At 46.6% G+C, this 22,809-nt stretch overlaps 1 protein-coding gene across 3 annotated transcripts; it reads right to left on the bottom strand.

The window, feature by feature from the left end:
- Positions 1-13: 13 nt before the first annotated feature.
- Positions 14-15,020, bottom strand: VPS72 (vacuolar protein sorting 72 homolog). 3 transcript variants are annotated; one of them, XM_007977253.3, is made up of 6 exons: positions 14,812-15,018; positions 10,306-10,458; positions 10,014-10,128; positions 8,174-8,350; positions 1,467-1,611; positions 14-593 (listed from the first exon to the last, which is right to left on the bottom strand). In XM_007977253.3, the coding sequence occupies exons 1-6, from the start codon at positions 14,926-14,928 to the stop codon at positions 206-208; spliced, it is 1,095 nt and encodes a 364-aa protein (XP_007975444.1). In that variant the 5' UTR covers positions 14,929-15,018; the 3' UTR covers positions 14-205. The 3 variants fall into 3 exon arrangements, with proteins under 3 accessions (XP_007975444.1, XP_007975445.1, XP_007975446.1); XM_007977254.3 differs by lacking the exon at positions 8,174-8,350 and having other exon boundaries at positions 14,812-15,020; XM_007977255.3 differs by lacking the exon at positions 1,467-1,611 and having other exon boundaries at positions 14,812-15,019.
- Between the last annotated feature and the right edge of the window lie 7,789 nt (positions 15,021-22,809).

Genomic DNA, 22,809 nt, shown 5'->3' with positions numbered 1-22,809 from the left:
TGGACACCAGACAAAAGAGATCTTTCTATTTTATTAGATTAAAAAACACAACGAAACCTGTAAGAACTAGGGGAAAAGGAGAAAGAAATAGAGAAAAGATAGGGCAAAGATCAGAGGTGACAAAGGGGAGAAGCAGGGAGAGGAGATGGAACAGCAAGAGCCCCAATCAGGGCAGGAAAGAAGTTTCTGAGGACTAGACGTCTCTTCATTTAATGACAATTTTCTGGCGCAAGGCTCGGGGCCCAGAGCCAGGGAGGGGCTCAGGAGGTGGTGGGCCGGGGCCCAGGGCTGAGGCAGTGGGCGGTAGTCCATGGGCAGTAATGTACTTCTTGTAAGCCTCGCGAATTATCTTGAAGGCTCGAGCAGTGGCGTAGGGTATGTCTGTAACAGGGTCCCGGTATAGGGCTGGACGATGGGTCACTGGACAGACCTCCCGAACAGGAACTTTTGGGGGCCGCCCTTGGGGGAACCATTCCTCGAAAGTTGCATCATCACTAAAAGTGATGAAGGTACGTGAGCAGCGAGCAGGGGCGTTGACGGGTCCCGTCCCAGCATGAGGAGTCAATGCAGATGCTGAGGGAGCAGGATCAAGTCTGAAGACAAAAAAACACAAAGAGCTGAGGAGAGAAGATAACAGATATAGAAAGAAGGAAATCAGGCTGGGTGCAGTGGCTCACGCCTGTAATCCCAGCACTTTGGGAGGCCAAGGCAGGCAGATGACGAGGTCAGGAGTTCGAGACCAGCCTGGCCAGCACGGTGAAACCCCGTCTCTACTAAAAATACAAAAATTAGCCGGGCGTGGTGCCGGGTGCCTATAATCCCAGCTACTCAGGAGGTTGAGGCAGGAGAATTGCTTGAAGCCAGGAGGCAGAGGATGCAGTGAGCTGAGATCGTGCCATTACGCTCCAGCCTGGGTGACAGAGGGAGACTCCATCTCAAAAAAAAAAAAAAAAAGAAAAAGAAAAAAGAAAAGAAAGAAGGAAACCAGAGATGAGGAAAGAGAAAAAGGAGGCAGGGTGTTGGAAACATTCTGAGGAACCTACTAAGTGATTGATGGGAAAAAAAGCTAGGCTAGAAGGAAAAACAGGAAAGAGAAGAGAGAAGCTAAAAGAAAAAGGAATAAGAAAGAAATAAGCTGGGCTGGGTACGGTGGCTCACACCTGTAATCCCAGCATTTTAGGAAGATGAGGCGGGAGGATTACTTTAACCCAGGAGTCTGGGCAACACAGCGAAACCCTGTCTCTACAAAAAATACAAAAATTAGCGTGTGTGGCTGTACTCCCAGCTACCTGGGAGGCTAAGGTGGGAGGATTGCTTCAGCACAGGAGGTGGCGATTGCAGTGAGCCGAGCCTGCACCACTGCATTCATTACAGCTTGGGTGACAGAGCAACACCCTGCCTCAAAAAAAAAAAAAAAAGAAAAAAAGAAAACGAGCTGAACACACAATCTCTTGAGATTCACTCACCCTTCTATGTCAATATTCTCTTCCTTGGGACCCGGCTCCCCAACAAGTGGCACTGTCACTGAATGATAGGTGATTATAGGCCCAGGGCACTTCCGCTTCTTATGAACCTGCTTCTTTTTGTCAGCCTCGAGCCGCTCATATGTCTCTTTAGGGTCAAAGGAAGAAATGAGGGGATGATCAGAATGCCCCTTTTTCCCACATCCCAGTTCTGTCCCACGATCTCTCAATTATCTTCCTGGCTATCTAGTCACTGCCAACTACCAGAGAGAACTATGGAAATCCCCTAAGGCCCTCTGGCACCTCCCATTTTGTAAGTTTTCTGCTTATAAGTTTTTTCTTGATATCCTCTCTGCTCATTTCTCAAGTACACCTGGGCCCTCTATACTACCTCAGAGTTGGAAGGTACGCTTTGATGAAGAGCTTATTTGCTTTCCCAGATATCAAAATCTCCTCTACAAATGCCCTGTCAATTCACTCCCACAGCTGGGTGTGCTGGCACATGCCTGCAATCCCAGCTACTTGGGAGGCTGAGGTGGAAGGATTGCTTGAGCCCGGGAGGCGGAGGCTGCAGTGAGCTGAGATGGCACCACTGCACTCCAGCCTAGGCAACAGAGTGAGATCCTGTCTCCAAAAACAAAAATTAATAAAGTAGGAAATTATATTTAACTATAGAGATTTCTGGTCGCTCTTAAACAACAAGAAAATCTGGCCACCCTGGGTCTGTATTCTTACAGGAGAGCAATTAGCTGAGCTGAGTAACTGTTCCTCCTTTCAGGCACTCCTCTCCAGTTCACCACCATCCCTCTGGCTGGCTGCACACTTCATGTTACCTGCCTGGTCTCCGTGACACTGCTCTGTGGCAATGCACTATTGGTGTATATGTCTCCTCCTTAAGGGCAGTGACTATAACTCATATTGCCCAAATATTATCAGAGTGATACAGCATTCTGCATATTACAGACACTCATTAAATATTTGTTAATGAATAAATGAATCAAGACTGGGCACAGTGGCTCACACCTGTAATCCCAGCACTTTGGGAGGCCAAGGTGGGTGGATCAGCTGAAGGTCAGGAGTTCGAGACCAGCCTGACCAACATGGTGAAACCCTGTCTCTACTAAGAATATAAAAACTATCTGGGTGTGGTGGCACATGACTGCAATCCCAGCTACTTGGCAGGCTAAGACAGAAGAATTGCTTGAACCTGGGAGGCAGAGGTTGAAGTGAGATTGCACTATTGCACTCCAATGTGGGCAACAAGTGCAAAACTCTGTCTCAAAAAAATAAAAAAAATTGTAAAAATTTAAAAAAAACGGGCCGGACATGGTGGCTCACACCTGTAATCCCAGCACTTTGGGAGGCCAAGGTATGTAGATTATGAGGTCAGGAGATCAAGACCATTCTGGCCAACATAGTGAAACCTCATCTCTACTAAAAATACAAAAAATTAGCTGGGCATGGTGGCGCGCACCTGTAGTCCCAGCTACTCTGGAGGCTTAAGCAGGAGAATCGCTTGAACCCAGGAGGCGGAGGTTGCAGTGAGCTGAGATTGCGCCACTGCACTCCAGCACAGGCGACAGAGTGTGACTCTGTCTCAAAAAAAATTTAAAAAATAAAATAAAATAAAAAAAAGAGGCTAGACACAGTGGCTCACGCCTGTAATCCCAGCACTTTGGGAGGCCAAGGCAGATGATCACGAGGTCAGGAGATTGAGACCATCCAGGCTAACATGCTGAAACTCCGTCTCTACTAAAAATACAAAAAATTAGCCGGGCGTGGTGACAGGCGCCTGTAATCCCAGATACTTGGGAGGCTGAGGCAGGAGAATCACTTGAACCTGGGAGGCGGAGGTTGCAGTGAGCCGAAATTGTGCCACTGCACTCCAGCCTGGGCGAAAGAGTGAGATGCCATCTCAAAAAAAAAAGAGTACTCTGGAAACCCTTCCAATGACTGAACCTCTCTTGCACTTGAACTGTTTGATAATACTGCTTTCTTTCCCTTGAGCCAATCTTCCAACCCCTCCACTTTCTTCTTTTTTTTTTGAGACAGAGTCTCGCTCTGTCACCAGGCTGGAGTGCAGTGGTGTGATCACAGCTCCCTGCAACCTCCCCCTCCCAGGTTCAAGCAATTCTCCTGCCTCAGCCTCCTGAGTAGCAGGGACTACAGGCACGCGCCACTACGCCCAGCTAATTTTTGTATTTTTAGTAGAGACGGGGTTTCACCATGTTGGCCAGGATGGTCTCGATCTCTTGACCTCGTGATCCGCCTGCCTCAGCCTCCCAAAGTGCTGGGATTACAGGTGTGAGATACCACACCCGGCCCAACCCCTCACTTTCAAACACTTGCCTACACCCTCTGGAACTCATGCTCTGTAATCTGCCAACTCATCTATATCCTCAAGCTCCTCACTCAGCATTCCTTCCATGATTTGCCTTACCAGAAACCTGGTCATTCACTGAGGCCACCACTCCTCTCTGCAGCCCTCTGGTGGAGGATGCTCATTCTCTTCATCCCTACAGGATATACCTATGTCCTACTGGGTCCCACCCTGTAGCTTTCAGATCACTACTTTTCTGCCTACAAGCAAAACTCCCTTCTCTTTTGAGACCTGTGCCAAGAGTCTAGATTAACTTCTGTCCTTCCTAGTCATGGTCACTCCCTCCCTCACTGAAGACTTTGGCAGTGGTTTCTACTCTTCGTCTCTACCCCAATTCCTATCATCTTAGGGTCACCCTGGTGACTTTGAAGTGCTCATGGGTAGCCCCTTCAACACTGCATGGCCACAATTTATCACCTCATCTCTAACAACCTTCTTTTCCTTGTCACTATACTTTTATTTTTTTTCGAGTCTCACTCTCTTGCCCAGGCTGGAGTGCGGTGACGCAATCTCCACTCACTGCAACCTCCGCCTCCCGGGTTCAAGTGGTTCTCCTCAGTGATTCTCAGCCCCCCGAGTAGCCAGGACAACAGGTGCACACCACCACGCCTGGCTAATTTTTTGTATGTTTAGTAGAGATGGGGTTTCACCATGTTGGCCAGGCTGGTCTCGAACTCCTTACCCCATGATCCGTCCGCCTCAGCCTCCCAAAGTGCTGGGATTAGAGGTGTGAGCCATTGCGCCAGGCCACATTTTCCTTTTTAAATCATGCTTAGGTTGCTCACTGTATTATTTCAATCACTTCAGTCACTCTCCTGTCAATAATTCCCTTGCCCTGCTCTGGACTGCTGAGTGCTACTGGAGAAAAATAACAGCACAGACTGCAACCACCATAAATTCATTCATGGTCCTAGTCTTCAGCAGGTCCCTCAATACTGCTCGATATCCCACATCAATAACTATTTTAAATGCTCCTCAGTCTCATCAAGCTTCCAGCTGTATCCTTAACGTTTGACAGATGGCGCCACATAATGAAGAAGACATCAGGTAAGAACCACTGCAATGCCCTCCCTTTGGATTACAAACCTACAACTGTAAGCCACATTTTAAAATAGAGACAGGGTCTCACTATGTTGCCCAGGCTGGTCTTGAACTCCTGGGCTCAAGCAATCCTCCTTCCTTGGCCTCCCAAATTGCTGGGATTACAGGCATGAGCCACTGCACTCGGCTAAGCCACACTTTCTTTCTTTCTTTTTTTTTTTTTTTTGAGACAGAGTTTTGCTCTTGTTACCCAGGCTAGAGTGCAATGGCACGATCTCGGCTCACCGCAACCTCTGCCTCCCGGGTTCAAGTGATTCTCCTGCCTTAACCTCCCAAGTAGCTGGGATTACAGGCATGCACCACCACACTCAGCTAATATTTTGTATTTTTAGTAGAGATGGAGTTTCTCCATGTTGGTCAGGCTGGTCTCGAACTCCTGACCTCAGATGATCTGCCTGCCATGGCCTCCCAAAGTGCTGGGATTACAGGTGTGAGCCACTGCACCCGGCCACCACACTTTCTTTCTCCCTTCCCCCATCTGAGGCCAATTCCTCCACCATGCTGCTCTATCTCCCAGCCTTGCCTCCCATCTCCAAAAACCTACACTATTAATAACCTTTCTTTCTTCTCTTTCTTTAAACTCAGTTGTTTCTCATGAAAGATACAGTTTCTAATATCTTCAAATAAAATAAAAACAACTTTACCTTAATCTCAGACCCCTCTGTAGCTTGTATTCCCTCTTCTACCCTTCATAGCCAAGCTTGCAAAGTTTTGCTCCCCAATATACTTCGATATGGCTTGGTCGCCAATAAGTGCTAAGGTCATGTCTGACCTCTATCTCACCAAAACCAGTGGGCACTTCTCAGTTCTACTAATCATCATCTCAGCAGCAATCAGTAGTCACTCTCTCGAGGCTTTCTCTTTCCTGGCATTTTTAACACAAACTCTCCTGGGTTTCTCCAACTCGTTGGTCACTTCCAGGCTCTTTTCGAAGCTCCTCCTCTTGTATGAAACTATCACGCTTTAGTGTCTGCAGGACTCTATCACGCCTGTTTTCTCACTCTGTGCTTTCTCCCTGCATGCTCAGATGCACTCCAATATTGTTAATTACCATCCATATTCTAAAGACTTCCGAATTTATATTTTCAGCCCAGATCTCTTATTGGAATACCAGATTTGCATATTTAACTGACCTCTCATCACTGCATGAATTGCTCACAAACTCCTTAAATTCAACATGTTCAAAAATAAATTTATTTTTTCCCCACTGAACTTGCTCCTCCTTCAGGGTCTCCTAAGCCAGTTACTGACATGGAAAACCTAGGAGTCACTCTCCTTACAGTAGTCCAAACCAATCAACGTGGACAAAGGATGCAGACTGTAACTACAGTAACATCAAGGTGACCTTGTTGCTTGTGAGCCACCACACCCGTGCCCAGCGAAGTTATCTAAATTTCAAAACTATTATTAATCTGGAATGGGATGGGTCCCAGATATTCCAGGTAAATAATCTCCCACTTCTGGGAAATTACATCTGGCTTATGCATATTCAATTATGTATGGTTGGCCAAAAAGAAAAAAAAAAAAGAGAGAGAGAACAAAAAAAAAAAGGAGATTCAAAAAGAGAAAAATGGCCAGGCACGATGGCTCACGCCTGTAATTCTAGCACTTTGGGAGGCTGAGGCAGGCAGATCATGAGATCGGGAGATAGAGACCATCCGGGCTAACACGATGAAACCCCGTCTCTACTAAAAATACAAAAAATTAGCCGGACGTGGGGGCATGCACCTGTAGTCCCAGCTACTCGGGGGGCTGAGGCAGGAGAATCGCTTGAAGCCGGGAGGCAGAGGTTGCAGTGAGCCAAGATTGCGCCACTGCACTCCAGCCTGGGCGACAGACAGAGATTCCGTGTCAAAAACAAAAAGAGAAAGAAAACATATTAAATACTGTAGGTGATTCCACATACTATTTCACCCAGAAAGTATGTACCAGGAGGTATGAATCTGCTGGTCCCTCAATTTCTCATGTACCTTTCATGATATGAGACTCTTACTACTCTATAAAGTATATATTTTTGTATAATATACTACCATACATGGTTCTATGCCTATAAACTGAAGAGGTTTTTGTTTTTTTTGTTTTTGAGACGGAGTCTTGCTCTGTCACCCAGGCTGGAGTGCAGTGGCGCGATCTCGGCTCACTGCAAGCTCCGCCTCCCAGGTTCGTGCCATTCTCCTGCCTCAGCCTCCCGAGTAGCTGGGACTACAGGTGCCCGCCACCACACCCGGCTAATTTTTTTGTATTTTTAGTAGAGACGGGGTTTCACTATGTTAGCCAGGATGGTCTTGATCTTCTGACCTTGTGATTCGCCTGCCTTGGCCTCCCAAAGTGCTGGGATTACAGGCGTGAGCCACAGCACCCGGCCGAGGTTTTTTGTTTTGTTTTGTTTGAGACGGAGTATCGTTCTGTAGCCCTAGCTGGAGTGCAGGGGTGTGATCTCGGCTCACTGCAACTTCCATCCACCTCCCAGGTTCAAATGATTCTCTTGCCTCAGCCTCTCAAGTACCTGGGATTACAGACATGTGCCACCATGCCCAGCTAATTTTTGTATTTTTAGTAGAGACAGAGTTTCATCATGTTGGCCAGGCTGGTCTGGAACTCCCAACTGCAGGTGATCTACCCATCTTGGCCTCCCGAAGTGCTGGGATTACAGGTATGAGCCACCACGCTTGGCCCAAACTGAAGAGATTTTTAAAGCAATACCATAAAATGAAGAGATTTTTAAAGCAATTTATCTCACGAAGGACTAATCTGCTGACTTTACATTCTCATGATTATCATTAAAGTCAACATTATCACCCCCTGCTTTTTTTTTTTAAAGAGATGGGGTCTCACTATGTTGTCCAGGCTGGTTGTGAACTCCTGACCTTAAGCAATCCTCCTGCCTAAATTCCCTGAGTCATTAGGTGTGCACCCTATTTTATAAACAAGAAAAGCAAAATGTGAATAAGTAATTTACCTACAGTCTTAAAGCAAGTGAATAGCAGAACCAGGATTTGACCTCAGTTCTATACAACTCTTATTTTACACCAAAGTACCTTAGCTTGTTCTTCAGAGTGCTCATAACTGCCTAGACCTTTGCACCTAATCATCTACTCTCTGCCATTTCTTCCTTCTGATTCTCGCATCCCAAATTTCCATCTCTCCAATTCTTTGGTTCTTCAGGTCTCATGGTTTTTCTCATGCCCTTCAGCCCCTCTACCCACTTTTTCTGAAACCACAGACTGACCCAGTGAACGTAAATTAAGCTCTTCTGTGATCTTGGCCTCCCGGAGCAGCTCCTCCTGGGTTAGTGGCCGCTCACAGTGGGGCCCCTTTCGCCGTCTTGACTGGCCCTGCCTCTCCTGTACCCGAAGGAATGTTTGTCGTGTATGCTCAGCTGTAGACTGACGCATGGACTTCCTACCTGGAAGAGAGTGAGATAAGAAGAAATCTTTGAATTTACGTCCACCTATTTTATTTATTTATTTATTTTTTATTATTATGTTTTGAGACGGAGTCTCACTCTGTCGCCCAGGCTGCAGTGCAGTGGCACGATCTCGGCTCACTGCAAGCTCCGCCTCCCGGGTTCTCGCCATTCTCCTGCATCTGCCTCCCGAGTAGCTGGGACTACAGGTGCCCACCACCACGCCCGACTAATTTTTTGTATTTTTAGTAGAGACAGGGTTTCACCGTGTTAGCCAGGATGGTCTCAATCTCCTGACCTCGTGATCTGCCCGCCTTGGCCTCCCAAAGTGCTGGGATTACAGGTGTGAGCCACCACGCCCAGCCCCCATGTCCACCTATTTTATTTATTTATTTTTAAATTTTGTGTTTGGAAATAATTTCCTTTTTTTTTTTTTGAGACAGAGTCTCGCTCTGTCACCCAGTCTGGAGTGCAGTGGCACAATCTCAGCTCACTGCAAGCTCCGCCTCCCACGTTCACGCCATTCTCCTGCCTCAGCCTCCCAAGTAGCTGGGATTACAGGCACCCGCCACCATGCCCGGCTAATTTTTTCGTGTTTTTAGTAGAGACGGGGTTTCACTGTGTAGCCAGGATGGTCTTGATCTCCTGACCTCGTGATCTGCCCGCCTTGGCCTCCCAAAGTGCTGGCATTACAGGCGTGAGCCACTGCGCCCGGCCAGAAATAATTTCTTTTTTTTTTTTTTTTTTGAGACAGAATCTCACTCTGTCGCCCAGGTTGGAGTGCAGTGGCACGATCTCGGCTCACTCCAACCTCTGCCTCCCGGGTTCAAACCATTCTCCTGCCTCAGATTCCCGAGCAGCTGGGACTACAGGCACATGCCACCATGTCCAGCTAATTTTTTGTATTTGTAGTAAAGATGGGGTTTCACCATGTTAGCCAGGATGGTCTCAAACTCCTGATCTCAAGATCCACCTGCCTCGGCCTCCCAAAATGCTGGGATTACAGGCGTAAGCCACCGTGCCTGGCCTCAAAATAATTTCAAACCTACAAAGTTGCAAGAATAGTACAAGGAATACTCATATATCTTTTACCCCATCACCTATTGGTAATATTTTGGCCCTTTTGCATTTTGTATGTGTGGTTTTTTTCTGAATGATCTAAATTAGATAACTAAAGTTGTAAACATCATGGCCTTTATCCCTAAATATTTCAGTGTGTATTTCCTAAGAATGAGGATTTTCCTATCCATAGTAAGTTATCAACATCAGTAAATTTTTTTCTTTTTCTTTTATTTTTTTTGAGACGGAGTTTTGCTCTTGTTGCCCAGGCTGGAGTGCAATGGCGTGGTCTTGGCTCACTGTAACCCCTGCCTCCCAGGTTCAAGCAATTCTCCTGCCTCAGCCTCCCAAGTAGCTGGGATTACAGGGGCCCACCACCACACCTGCCTAATTTTTGTATTTTTAGTAGAGATGGAATTTCACCATCTTGGCCAGGCTGGTCTCGAACTCCTGACCTCAGGTGATCCGCCCACCTTGGCCTCCCAAAGTGATGGGATTATAGGCGTGAGCCACTGCACCCGGCAACATCAGTAAATTTAACACTGATATGATATTTTGTCATCATATTCCAATTTTCCCAATTGACCCAAACATCCCTACTCACTGTCAGAGCCGTCATCTTGTAGTTCTAGTGGCAGTAGTGCCTTCTCTTCTCGGACCTTTTGAGAGCTACCAGCCGGGGTGTTGACCTTTCGAGGCCTTAAGCTCTTGAGAGGCTCCTGAGGACAGATTGGAATCAGATACCAGGGAACAGAAGAAGTAAGGAGAAATATGAGGATCTCAATGAGAGAAAACTAGCATTGCCAGAAATGGAAGTGGCAAAGGGAGTACTGGGACCTGATGAAAGAGGGAATAGGAATTGAGGAAATCCAAGAAAACTAGGACTCCTCCTGTACCTTATAGGCCTTGGTGACTACTCGGCGCTTCCTTCTTGGCTCTTCTGCTTCTCCATCACTGGATGGTTCATCCCCTTCATCAATATCAAAGTCAGAGTCCACTTCGTCCTCTGTATCTGACTGGTCCCCTTGATATTCATCATCTCCAGATTCCTAAGGACACAGGGAGATGAGGGTTGGCTGGCAATGGAAGCCTTAATGACCCTTCAGGAGGAACAGAATCTCTCAACTTTCTTGATAAGGGTTGCCCTACTCTCCTTCCTAATCCAGCCCTTCATTTTCTTCAAGCAAGAAAACTTTCTAGCTAATAGCCTTTGGCTCCAGTACCACCTCCTTCCAACATTAATTGATAGCGCTTTACCTGCAACACACTGTGTTAAGTACTGGGAAACAAAAGGATATGGTTTGGTCTCTACCTTCAGGGGCTTACAGTAAAGGGGATAACATAATCTTACCTTTTTTTTTTTTTGGGGGGGATGTGGGTCTTGGCCAGGCACGGTGGCTCATGCCTGTAATCCCAGCATTTTGGGTGGCTGAGGTGGGCAGATCACTTGAGGCCAAGAGTTCGAGATCAGCCTGGCCAACATGGTGAAACCCTGTCTCTACTAAAAATACAAAAATTAGCTGGGCATGGTGATGCACACCTGTAGTCCCAGCTACTTGGGAAGCTGAGGCAGGAGAATCACCTGAACCCAGGAGGTATAGGTTGCAGTGAGCTGAGATAGTGCCACTGCACTCCAGCCTGGGCGACAGGGCGAGACACTATCTCAAAAAAAAAAAAAAAGGCATGAAGAGGAGTTAAACTATGGTTGAAAACACTGTTAGTATTTAGACAGTCAAGAGGGAAGAAGGAATCATGGGCGATGAAACAGCAGAAACAAAGGTGCAGAAATGGTAATGTGTACAGCATGTTTATGGAATAAAGATTTAGATCTAAGTAAAACTTTTCTCTGTCAAGAAACCTTGTTAGCCAACTGTGTTTCGCTCCAGCACTGCCTCCTTCCAACACTGATTGCACTGTAGGACTATATGATTTGAAAAGAAGGTTGCGGCCGGGCGCAATGGCTCATGCCTGTAATCCCTGCACTTTGGGAGGCCAAGGCGGGTGGATCATGAGGTCAGGAGATCGAGACCATCCTGGCTAACACGGTGAAACCCCATCTCTACTAAAAATAGAAAAAATTAGCCAAGCGTGGTGGCAGATGCCTGTAGTCCCAGCTACTCAGGAGGCTGAGGCAGGAGAATGGCATGAACCCGGGAGGTGGAGCTTGCAGTGAGCCGATATCGCGCCACTGCACTCCAGCCTGGGCGACAGAGCGAGACTCCGTCTCAAAAAGAAAAAAAAGAAAAAAAGAAAAGAAGTTTGCATTCCTGCATTCCATTTATGGAGAAACTTAAATGTCACACTAATAAACACAATTTTAACCTGCAGGCCAATAATTCTCAATCCCCTCCATCTCCTTATTTGTCCGACCATTGATAATCATTGTTGATGTAAACTAAAGTTACTGAGAAAAATATGTGTCATTCCTCAGATGTGTTGGGACAGAAAAACAGCTGAGTACTGCTACTATGGATAACGGAGAGCCACCGAAGATATAGGGGAGGGGTAACAGTATGTACAAGGGGTATTTCAGAAAGCTCTGGAGGCAGTTAGATGGCCTGGAGTAGAGAATGTGAAGTACAGCCTAGACCTTAAGTGATACTGTTTAGGGCTAGAATGGCAGCCATATTACAAAGAAAAGGGAAAAAAGTCAGTTGAGGGAGAGGGAGTCAACTGGGCTGGGTGACACCTCACACATGTGGCTCTCTCTTCAATCAGTGATGCAGACTAAAGGGCTAATCTTGGTACACATGATGCCAAAGCAAGCAAATAACACAGATGGTTGACCCTCCAAACCAGCCAGAGTTCAATTTTGCACTGATGACCATCATTTCCTCCCAATTGATGCCTGTAAAAGACAGCCTGGGAACACATTAATCCCCTCAGCCTTAATCTGGTATTAAGCCATATCACTGGAGGGTAGTAGATCAACCACACATTAGCTTAGTGCCCAATCAAAATACTTGCACTAAATTACTACCATTCCTTTGGCTTTTATTGAGTCATTAATACACATCACTAGATAAGAGAATGTTTGTATATCATCTACGAAAACCGTTATTTTATAATATAAGGATATAATGATAAATGCTCCCTAGGATTTAAGACTGAATAAGTTTGTCTCTCTTGAAGAACTTGTATGCTTCTTTCTTACTAAAAAAAGAAATACAAGGTTTGGCTACCAGGAAGCTCACAGCTAAATTTAATATCAATTGCTATTACCATTTTAGCAGAGGTTCCTGGTACAATTACTTCTGATCTGTCTCTATTTTTACCGTTTCTACTTTTTGTTTATATTGTAAGCCTCCTTAAATCCTTGTTGGAAGCATGAAGGGTACATATTAAATAACGAGTCGTAAAATGACAGAAATAGGAAAATGGCCTTAGAGGAGGGATGAGAAAGTTCTATTTTAAACTAGTTGGTCAGGGCTGTGTCAGTAATGACTCAGTGATGTTGGTTTTTTTGTTTTTGTTTTTTTTTTTAAACGGAGTCTCGCTCTGTCGCCCAGGCTGGAGTGTAGTGGAGTGATCCACTGAAACCTCCGCCTCCTGGGTTCAAGCGATTCTCCTGCCTCAGGCTCCTAAGTAGCTAGGATTACAGGCGCGTGCCACCACGCCCAGCTAATTTTTTATATGTTTAGTAGAGACGGGATTTCACCATGTTGGTCAGGCTGGTCTCGAACTCCTGACCTTGTGATCCACCCGCCTCAGCCTCCCAAAGTGCTGGGATTACAGGCGTGAACCACCACACCCAGCCCCTAAATCCTGTGGGTTCTATTCCTTAATTTCTCTTGAATCTTTCTGTTTCTCTACTGCCATGCCGCCTTCAAGCCATTCTCATTACAGAGTAAGTAATCTTTCTAAAGTACAAATTTTATCGTGGAACTCTGATGACTCTTCTCAGTCCTCTGGATGAACAGCAAAACTCCTTAACATGGCTCACAAGGCCCTAAATGATCTGGTCCATGCCTACTCCCGCCAGGCTTATCAATCTTTAGTCTCCTTCATGCTCTGGAGAATGAAAGTAGACTTGCAGGTCCTAGACCAGGATCTCAATGTCTTTACATACTCTCCCCGATCTGCTCTGTGGACTAACCTTTCTCCTTCTCCCACTTTTCAAAAAGTGGGAGAAGGTCTACTTTTCAAACTGTCCTCAGCTTAAACATCATCCCTCCAGGGATGCCTATCCTGATCAACAGCTTTGGTTCAGATGTATTACCTTAACACTCTATCTTATATCTTACACCTTGTTTTAGTCCTTATCACACATTTTGTTTGTTTTTAAGACAGAGTCCTGCTCTGTCGCCCAGGCTGGAGTGCAGTGGTATGATTTCGGCTCACTGCAACCTCCTCCTCCCAGGTTCAAGCGATTCTCTGCCTCAGCCTCCTGAGTAGCTGGGACTATAGGCGCACGCCACCACGCCTGGCTAATTTTTGTATTTTTAGTAGAGACTGGGGTTTTACCATGTTGGCCAGGATGGTCTTGATCTCCTGACCTTGTGATCTACCTGCCTCGGCCTTCCAAAGTGCTGGGATTACATGCGTGAGCCACTGTGCCCTTCCTATCACACAGTATTTTAATTGTTAACCCAGCCAGTTACCCCACTGGGGCATGGAGTATGTAAGGACAGAGCGCTGTTTTTAATATTCTCGGTTTCCCTAGAGCCCAATACAACCTATCACCGATGGCATGCACTGGGTATTCAACACATTTAAGAAACGGGTAGATTCAACTAATAAAAATTTAGCAAGTGGCAGCCCAGTCCGGACACCTCACACATAATGTTGAACAAAACAGACCATCCCTAACTTTATACAGTTTACAATGCAATAGGAAAGCGTAAGCAAACCGAATCTAATTACAAACTGAAATATGTTCTGTGGGAGAAATAAATGGGGACACTTGTTAGGATAGTCAAGGAAGGATTATCTTCCTGAGAAAACATATACATTGAGACTTGAAAGCTGAAAAAGGAGTGGGCTAATCTCTACTTTTGGAGCAGTTCCTTTCCATGTCTCAGGTGAATAATCCGGCAGTGGGCCAACAAGTATACATCGAGCGACTGACTACTACTATCTGTGTGCCTGACGTATGCTGGAGGTCAGAAGTACAGTGAGAGATGGAACCACGCAAGTACGCGGTAGGTTTCTGCCGTTCTCTGGAGTGCCTCCGCAAAGCTTCTCCGTCTCATGCCCCTTTGACCCCATCCAGAGGTCTCCCTTCTAGGACTCCACACTATCCGTCCCCCCGCCCCGCCCCCCGGCTCCTATTCACCGCACCCATCTAGAGTATCAGCTCCCAGAGCTCCGCTCTATTCCCCGCCCTCTTCTTTGTCCGGAGATCCTCCCTCCAGGGCTCCTCTTCGCTTCCTCCCCTCCCTTTTCCCAGGCTCGGATCTTGCCTCTGTGAAACCCCCATAAGTCGTCTGGTAGAACTCATCTTCCTCCTCTGCCTCCAGAAGCCCGGAAAGCCGGTTCCCAGCGGTCTTCCGGGGTACCCGGCCCCCAGCCAAACTCATACCGCCTACCGAGACTGCTCCGCCACCTGCAGCCCCTCACCAGCTCGCTTCTGGGAGCTCGACGCTCGACACCGCTACCTGCGAGTGGACACCAGCGGCGGAAGTCGGGCGTTTACAGGCAGAAGTAACAGAGTGTCGAGAGACTCCTAGTCCCGCCCTCTAAACCGTCTTTACTCTTCAGCCTCTCCTACTCCTGCGCGGAGCCTCTAGGCCGCTTGCCCTAGTGCTCAATGAGTCCACTTGGTGGCACGACGACCCCCATAAACCTAAGTCAACACATTTTCTTTTATTTATTTTTGTTTTATATATACATATACACACACACATATATGTATGTTTTCCGTAGGGACGGAGTCTCGCTCTGTCGCCAGACTGGAGTGCAGTGGCACGATCTCGGCTCACTGCAACCTCCCTCTCCCGGGCTGAAGCGATTCTCCCCGAGTAGCTGGGATTACAGGCGCCCGCCACCATGCCCAGCTAATTTTTGTATTTTTAGTAGAAACGGCTTTCACCATGTTGGCCAGGCTGGCCTCAAACTCCTAACCTCGGGTGATCCGCCCGCTTCGGCCTCCCAAAGTGCTGGGATTACAGGCGTGAGCCACCGCGCCGGGCTCACATTTTCTTTTAGAAGAGGTCATTCTCCCCGGTCCAGTCCGTTTTCCACACTGCTGCCGGTAGGAAACTTTCAAATTTTCTAAAAACCCAGATTTTGCCACTCCCCTCCTCAACATTTTTTAATGGCTCCACATCATCTACAAGATAAAGTCCAAAATCCTTGAGAAAAAAAGCATAATATTGTGGTTAAAAACACAGCCATAGACATTTATCCGAAGGAAAGGACATAATTCAACATAAGGAAGCTGATTTAAGAAAAAAAAAAAAAAAAAAGGAAATCAGCATTTCCAAGAGACGTCCGCACTCCATATTTATGCACCCCCATATTTACTGCAGCACTGCTTATAGTAACCAAAATAGGAAATCAATCTAGGTGTCCAACAACAGATGAATAAAGGAAATGAGGTGTATATACACAGATGAATACTATTTAGCCATTAAAAGGAACAAAATCCTGTCATTTGCAGCAACATGGATGGAATTGGAGGACACGTTAACTGACTTAAGCCACGAACAGAAAGTTAAACACTGCGTGTTCTCATTCATATGTGGACGCTTTAAAAAAATTGATTTCATAGAAATAAAAAATAGAATAGACGATACTGGGGGCTGGGAAGTGCGGGGGGAAGGAAGGGACAGGGAAAGATTTGTTTGTTGTTGTTGTTGTTGTTGTTTTTTGAGACAGAGTCTCGCTCTGTCGCCCAGGCTGGAGTGCAATGGCCGGATCTCAGCTCACTGCAAGCTCCGCCTCCAGGGTTTACGCCATTCTCCTGCCTCAGCCTCCCGAGTAGCTGGGACTACAGGCGCCCGCCACCTCACCCGGCTAGTTTTTTGTATTTTTTAGTAGAGACGGGTTTCACCGTGTTAGCCAGGATGGTCTCGATCTTCTAACCTCGTGATCCGCCCTTCTTGGCCTCCCAAAGTGCTGGGATTACAGGCTTGAGCCACCGCGCCCAGCCAGATTTGTTAAAAGACACAAAACTGTGGCTCACACCTGTAATCCCAGCACTTTGGGAAGCCGAGGGTGTGGATCATGAGGTCAGGAGTTCACGACCAGCCTGGCCAAGATGGTGAAACCCCATCTCCACTAAAAATAGAAAAATTAGCTGGTCATGGTGGTGGGCACCTGTAATCCCAGCTACTCGGGAGGCTGAGGCAGAGAATTGCTTGAACTCGGGAGGCGGAGGTTGCAGTGAGCCAAGATCGCGCACCATTTGCACTCCAGCCTGGGAAACAGAGCGAGACTCCGTCTCGGAAAAAAAAAAAAAAAAGACAAAATTGGGCCAGGCACAGTGGCTCACGCCTAGTAATCCCAGCACCTCGGGAGGCTAAGGCGGGCAGATCACGAGGTCAAAAGATTATGACCATCCTGGCCAACATGGTGAAACCCGTCTCTACTACAAATACAAAAATTAACTGGGTGTGGTGGCACACACCTGCAGTCCCAGCTACTCGGGAAGCTGAGGCAGGAGAATCGCTTGAACAGGGAGGCAGAGGTTGCAGCGAGCTGAGATCGTGCCACTACACCCCAGCCTGGCAACAGAGCAAGACTCCATCTGAAAAGAAAAAAAAAAAAAAAAAAAAAGACACAAAATTACCATTTTTTTTGAGATGGGTCTCTGTTGCCCAGGCTGGAGTGTAGCAGCAGGATCATGGCTCGCTGCCTCCTTGACCTCCTGGGCTCAAGCTGTCCTCCCACCTTGGCCTCCCAAAGTGAGAGGTTTACAAAGTGAGCTGATTAAAGCTGTGAGCCACCACACCGGCCCCAAATTACATTTGTTTGTTCATTTGTTTGTTTGAGATAGGATCTCACTCTGTTGCCCAGGCTGGAGTGCAGTGATACAATCACTGCTCACTGCGGTCTCGACCTCCTGGGTTCAAGCGATCATCCCACCTCAGCCTCCCAGGTAACTGGAACCACAGGCTCACATCACCACACCCGGCTAATTTTTTGTACTTTTTGTGAAGATGAGATTTCATTATGTTGCCCACAGTGGTCACCTGGACTCAAGTGATCCCCACTCCTCAGCCTGTCAATGTGCTGGGATTATAGGCCTGAGCCACCTCGCTTGGCTCCAAATTACATTTAGACAGGAGGAATAAATTCTAGTGTTCTTGGCCGGGTGCGGTGGCTCATGCCTGTAATCCCAACACTTTGGGAGGCTGAAGTGGGCAGATCACCTGAGATCAGGAGTTTGAGACTAGCCTGGCCAACATGGCAAAACCCCATCTCTACTAAAAATACAAAACTTAGCCAGGTGTGTTAGTGGGTGCCTGTAAGCCCACCTACTTAGGAGGCAGAGGCAGGAGAATCACTTGAACCCCAGAGGCAGAGGTTGCAGTGAGCCAAGATCGTGCCATTGCACTCCAGCCTGGGCAACAAGAGTGAGATTCCATCTCAAAAACAAAAACAAAAAAAAAATTCTAGTGTTCCGTACCACTGGGGGATGACAATAATTAACAATAATATATAGTGTCAAACAGCTAGAAGAAGGATATTAAATATTTGTGTTGGAAACAAATGAATGATACATTTGTGAGGCCAGGCACTAGGGCTCACGCCTGTAATCTTAGCACTTTGGGAGGCTGAGGTGGGCAGATTATTCCAGGTGGGTAGTTCAAGACAAGCCTGACTGACATGGTGAAACCTTATCTCTACTAAAATGTACAAAAACTGGCCAGGAGTGGTGGCAGGTGCCTGTAGTCCCAGCTACTTAGGAGCCTGAGGCATAAGAATCGCTTGAAACCAGGAGGTGGAGGTTGTAGTGAGCTGACATTGTGCCACTGCACTCCAGCTTGGACGACAAAGCCAGACACCATCTCAAAATAAATAAATAAATAAATGATACATTTTTTAGATGACAGATATGCTAATTATCCTGATCTGATCACTATTTTATGTATTGAAACATCACTATGTACCCCATAAATATGTACAATTATGTGTTAATTAAAAATTAAAATAAAATAAAACAACAACAAAAAGAGAACATAGCTTTAGAGTCAGCCAGACCTGAATTTGAGTGTGAGCTTTAAGGTCTTTTAGCGGTATGACTTTGGACAAGTTGCTTTACTTACCTGAATCTCAGTTTTCTCATCTGCAAAGTGGGACTGATAATAATACCTATCTTTTAAGGTTGTAGAAGATTAAGAGATATAATTCTTGGCCAGGCGCTGTGGCTCACGCCTATAATCTGAGCACTTTAGGAGGCCGAGGCGGGTGGATCACAAGGTCAGTAGTTCAAGACCAGTGTGGCCAATATGGTGAAACCCTGTCTCTACTGAAAATATAAAAATTAGCCGGGCGTGGTGGCAGGTGCCTGTCGTCCCAGCTACTCAAGAGGCTGAGGCAGGAGAATCGCTTGAACCTGGGAGACAGAGGTTGCAGTGAGCCAAGATCATACCCCTGCACTCCAGCCTGGGCGACAGAGCAAGATTCCGTCTCAAAAAAAAAAAAAGAGAGAGATAATTCTTGTAAACTGCTTAGCACAGTGTTTAGTAAGTGCATAGTAAATTTCAGTATGTGGTAACTACTATATGGCATTCAGTATTCAGATCCTTCAAAATTTAGCCTCTCCCTGTCTTTCTAGTCACACCTTCTGCCACATCACTACTCCAGCATCACTCCCCCAACACCCAATTCTCTGTCATGCCTCTATGCCTTTCTTTCTCCTTAGAATCCTTTTCCTTTCTTGTCTAATTTTATGGGATAGTGGAGTCTTCCTGAACACCCATTCCTCTCTTTCCAGGCGCAATTTATATAACTGTGGAGATGATGCCTTCTGTAGTCTCTGGAATAGTTCCAATCTCAAATAATGTCTGTTGTAAAGACTCTGTTCCCATTTTTTATTCTGAAAATATGGTTATCAAACCATAGCACTTACATAAAGTTTATGATGGCACCTATTACATTGTATTCTAGTGATTCACATGTCTGTTCCCTTCATTAGTCTGTGATCTTTTTGAGGGCAGAGGCTTAATCCTTTCCTTTTTTTAATTAAAAAAATTTTTTTGGAGACATGGTTTTGCTTTGTCACGCAGGCTGGAGAGAAGTGGTGCAATTTTAGCTCACTGCAGCCTAGACCTCCCGGGATCAAGTGATCCACCCACCTCAGTTTCGTGAGTAGCTGCGACTATAGGTGCGTGCCACCATGCTCAGCTAATTTTTGTACTTTTTGTAGAGATGGGAGTTTTGCCATGTTGCCCAGGCTGGTCTTGAACTCCTGAACTCAAGCAATCTGCCTGCCTCCAGCTCCCAAAGTGTTGGCATTAGAGGAGTGAGCCATCCTGCCTGATGATAGGCTTAATCTTCATCTATGTATACCAGGAACTCTAATAGAGCCTGGGACGTAGCTTGGGCTAAATAATGTTAATTGAGCAAATTAATTAATGAATGATTAATTGAATAAATAAGCCATCCTCTTATTGTAGAATCCTTTCCTTGCTCTTGCTAGTCCCCACCCCTTCATTCTAATCTTAGAAACTGTTCTGGCCAGGCGTGGTATCTCACACCTGTAATCCCAGCACTTTGGGAGGCCGAGGCAGGCAGATCACGAGGTCAGGAGATCGAGACCATCCTGGCTAACACGGCGAAACCCCGTCTCTACTAAAAATACAAAAAATTAGCCAGATGTGGTGGCACGTGCCTATAATCCCAGCTACTTGGGAGGCTGATGCAGGAGAATTGCTTGAACCCAGGAGGTGGAGGTTGCAGTGAGCCAAGATCGCGCCACTGTGCTCTATCTAGCCTGGGCAACAGAGGGAGACTCTGTCTCAAAAAATAAATAAATAAAATAAAGAAAATGTTATAAGATAAGAAGGAAACTTTAATAAAGGTGTGGGTGTGCACACACGTGTACTGAAGTCTGTACCTGTGGCCCTACTTTGAGGTCATCGGATTGTACCCCCTTTCCCAAAGCATGTATTGGTGAACTCCCTTTTCTGTTTCCTTGGGGGCACTAAGCCAACATGTCCTGCTCTGCCCCTGTTTCCACACCCTGTCACGTCACCACAGTTCTACTATGCCAGGAATGTTACTGGAGAGGAGTGGTTCCATGACTCAGAGGACACCCCAGGGACTGAGTGGGAGTTGAAAAAATTAAAAATAAAAATAGTGGTACTTGGTGAAAATAAAAGCTAAAAATATAAAAAATTAGCTGGGCGTGGTGGTGCGTGCCTGTAGTCTCAGCTACTCGGGAGGCTGAGGCAGGAGAATCGCTTGAACCCGGAAGGTGGAGGTTGCAGTAAGCCCAGCACCACTGCACTCCGGCCTGGGCGACAGAGCCAGACTCTGTCTCAAAAAATAAATAAAATAAAATAAAATTCACAGATTAGCTCACAGGGAGAAGATTCCTCTGTTTGACTGCATTGGTCATTCTGGGATTTATTAGTCTGTTTCCAATTTTAAAATCAGAAACAGCTTTACATCAACACCAGCCGATTTCTGAAGTAACTCAGGAAATGGTAGCAACCCTATGCCTTTCCGGAAAACAAGGATAATTTATTCAACAAATGTTTATTTATTGAATACCTATGAGCCAAATCCTGTGCTAGACAGTGTGCCCCTCACCAGTTCCTGTCCTGTTTAGTTGAGTGGAGGGTATAAGTATAGGCAATTATAAAATACTTCAACACTACAAAATTCCACTGCTGTGGAATTACAAACAAGATTTTGTCTACTTCCGGTGCCCAAAGGAAGACGAATACTCCAGCAGGTGGCAGCAGGGAAACAATTATTTTAGATCTTCGTAAGGGAGGAGTAGAAGGCTGCCGTAAATGCACGGGGATTTATCTTTGTTTTTTTTTGAGGCGGAGTTTCGCACTTGTTGCCCAAACTGGAGTGCAATGGCGCCATTTCGGCTCACCGCAACGTCTGCCTCCCAGGTTCAACCAATTCTCCTGCCTCAGCCTCTCGGGTAGCGAGTAGCTGGGATTGCAGGCAAGCTCCACCACGCCTGGGTAATTTTGTATTTTTAGTAGAGACGGGGTTTCTCCATGTTGATCAGGCTGGTGTTGAACTCCCGACCTCAGGTGATCCGCCCGCCTCTGCCTCCCAAAGTGCTGGGATTACAGGTGTGAAGCCACTGCGCCCGGCCCTTTTTTTTTTTTTTTTTTTGAGACTGAGTTTCGCTCTTCTTGCCCAGGCTTGAGTGCAATGGCGCGATCTCAGCTCGCTGCAACCTCGACCTTCTGGGTTCAAGCGATTCTCCTGCCTCAGCCTCCCGAGTAGCTGGGATTACAGGCGCCTGCCACCACGCCCAGCTAATTTTTTGTATTTTTAGTAGAGAAGGGATTTCACCATGTTGGCCAGGCTGGTCTCGTACTCCTGAGCTCAGATGATTCACCCGCCTTGGCCTCCCAAAGTGCTGGGATTTCAGGCGTGAGCCACGGTGCCCGGCCTGCATAGGGATATTCTATGGATGTTCGGGTCCTAGGTTACTTTATGAGGACCCACAAGACATCTGGAAAGAGGATTATCAGGCCATTCTGGGGGTTACAAAACCTGTTTTTTGTTTGTTTGTTTGTTTGTTTTTTGAGACAGAGTTTCGCTCTGTCGCCCAGGCTGGAGAACAGTGGCGCGATCTCCGCTCACTGCAAGCTCCGCCTCCCGGATTCACGCCATTCTCCTGCCTCAGCCTCCCGAGTAGCTGGGACTACAGGCGCCCGCCACCACGCCCGGCTAATTTTTTGTATTTTTAGTAGAGTCGGGGTTTCACCGTATTAGCCAGGATGGTCTCGATCTCCTGACCTCGTGATCCACCCGCCTCGGCCTCCCAAAGTGCTGGGGTTACAGGCGTGAGCCACCGCGCCAGGCCACAAAACCTGTTTTAATGGAGTTCTTTCACGGGCTATGAATTTGAGAGGATCTATCTAACCGACCCTTACCCGGAATGTTTTCCCATTTCTCTTCATTTATTCATTCCAAAGATAATTATGGAGCCCCTACTATCTACAAAGTCACGGGAGGAGCTGGAGATACAAGAGTGAAGCAAACACAGTCCTTGCTCCCCAGAAGTTTTACAGTCTGTTCAGAGAGACAGGTCTTCCCACCAGGGTTCATAACCTACGGGGTACTTTGTTAAAAACGAGCAGGGTTACTACGAAAACTACAATGGGAGAAATTTTTCTGTGTATCTCCATGCCCTTTGGAGCACAGATAATTGACAGTTGGAGGCTAAAGGGCTTGGGTCCCAGGAAGGTTGTGATAAGTCCCTGATTGCCTCCCGTGCCCTTTTTTGACAGGTCTTCACTGATTCATGCATGAAA

The sequence above is a fragment of the Chlorocebus sabaeus genome, chromosome 20, assembly GCF_047675955.1.
Source record: "Chlorocebus sabaeus isolate Y175 chromosome 20, mChlSab1.0.hap1, whole genome shotgun sequence".
Classification (NCBI taxonomy): Eukaryota; Metazoa; Chordata; class Mammalia; order Primates; family Cercopithecidae; genus Chlorocebus; species Chlorocebus sabaeus.
This window is presented reverse-complemented; position numbering and strand designations above follow the sequence as displayed.

What these genes read in the sequence shown, in the direction of transcription:
- VPS72 (XM_007977253.3), bottom strand. Translation starts at nt 14,928, where the DNA reads ATGAGTTTGGCTGGGGGCCGGGTACCCCGGAAGACCGCTGGGAACCGG. An exon ending in ACAAGATGACGGCTCTGACA is followed by an intron (nt 8,351 to 10,013) that starts GTGAGTAGGGAT and finishes ACTCTCTTCCAG; the next exon opens with GTAGGAAGTCCATGCGTCAG. An exon ending in GAGAATATTGACATAGAAGG is followed by an intron (nt 594 to 1,466) that starts GTGAGTGAATCT and finishes TTTTGTCTTCAG; the next exon opens with ACTTGATCCTGCTCCCTCAG.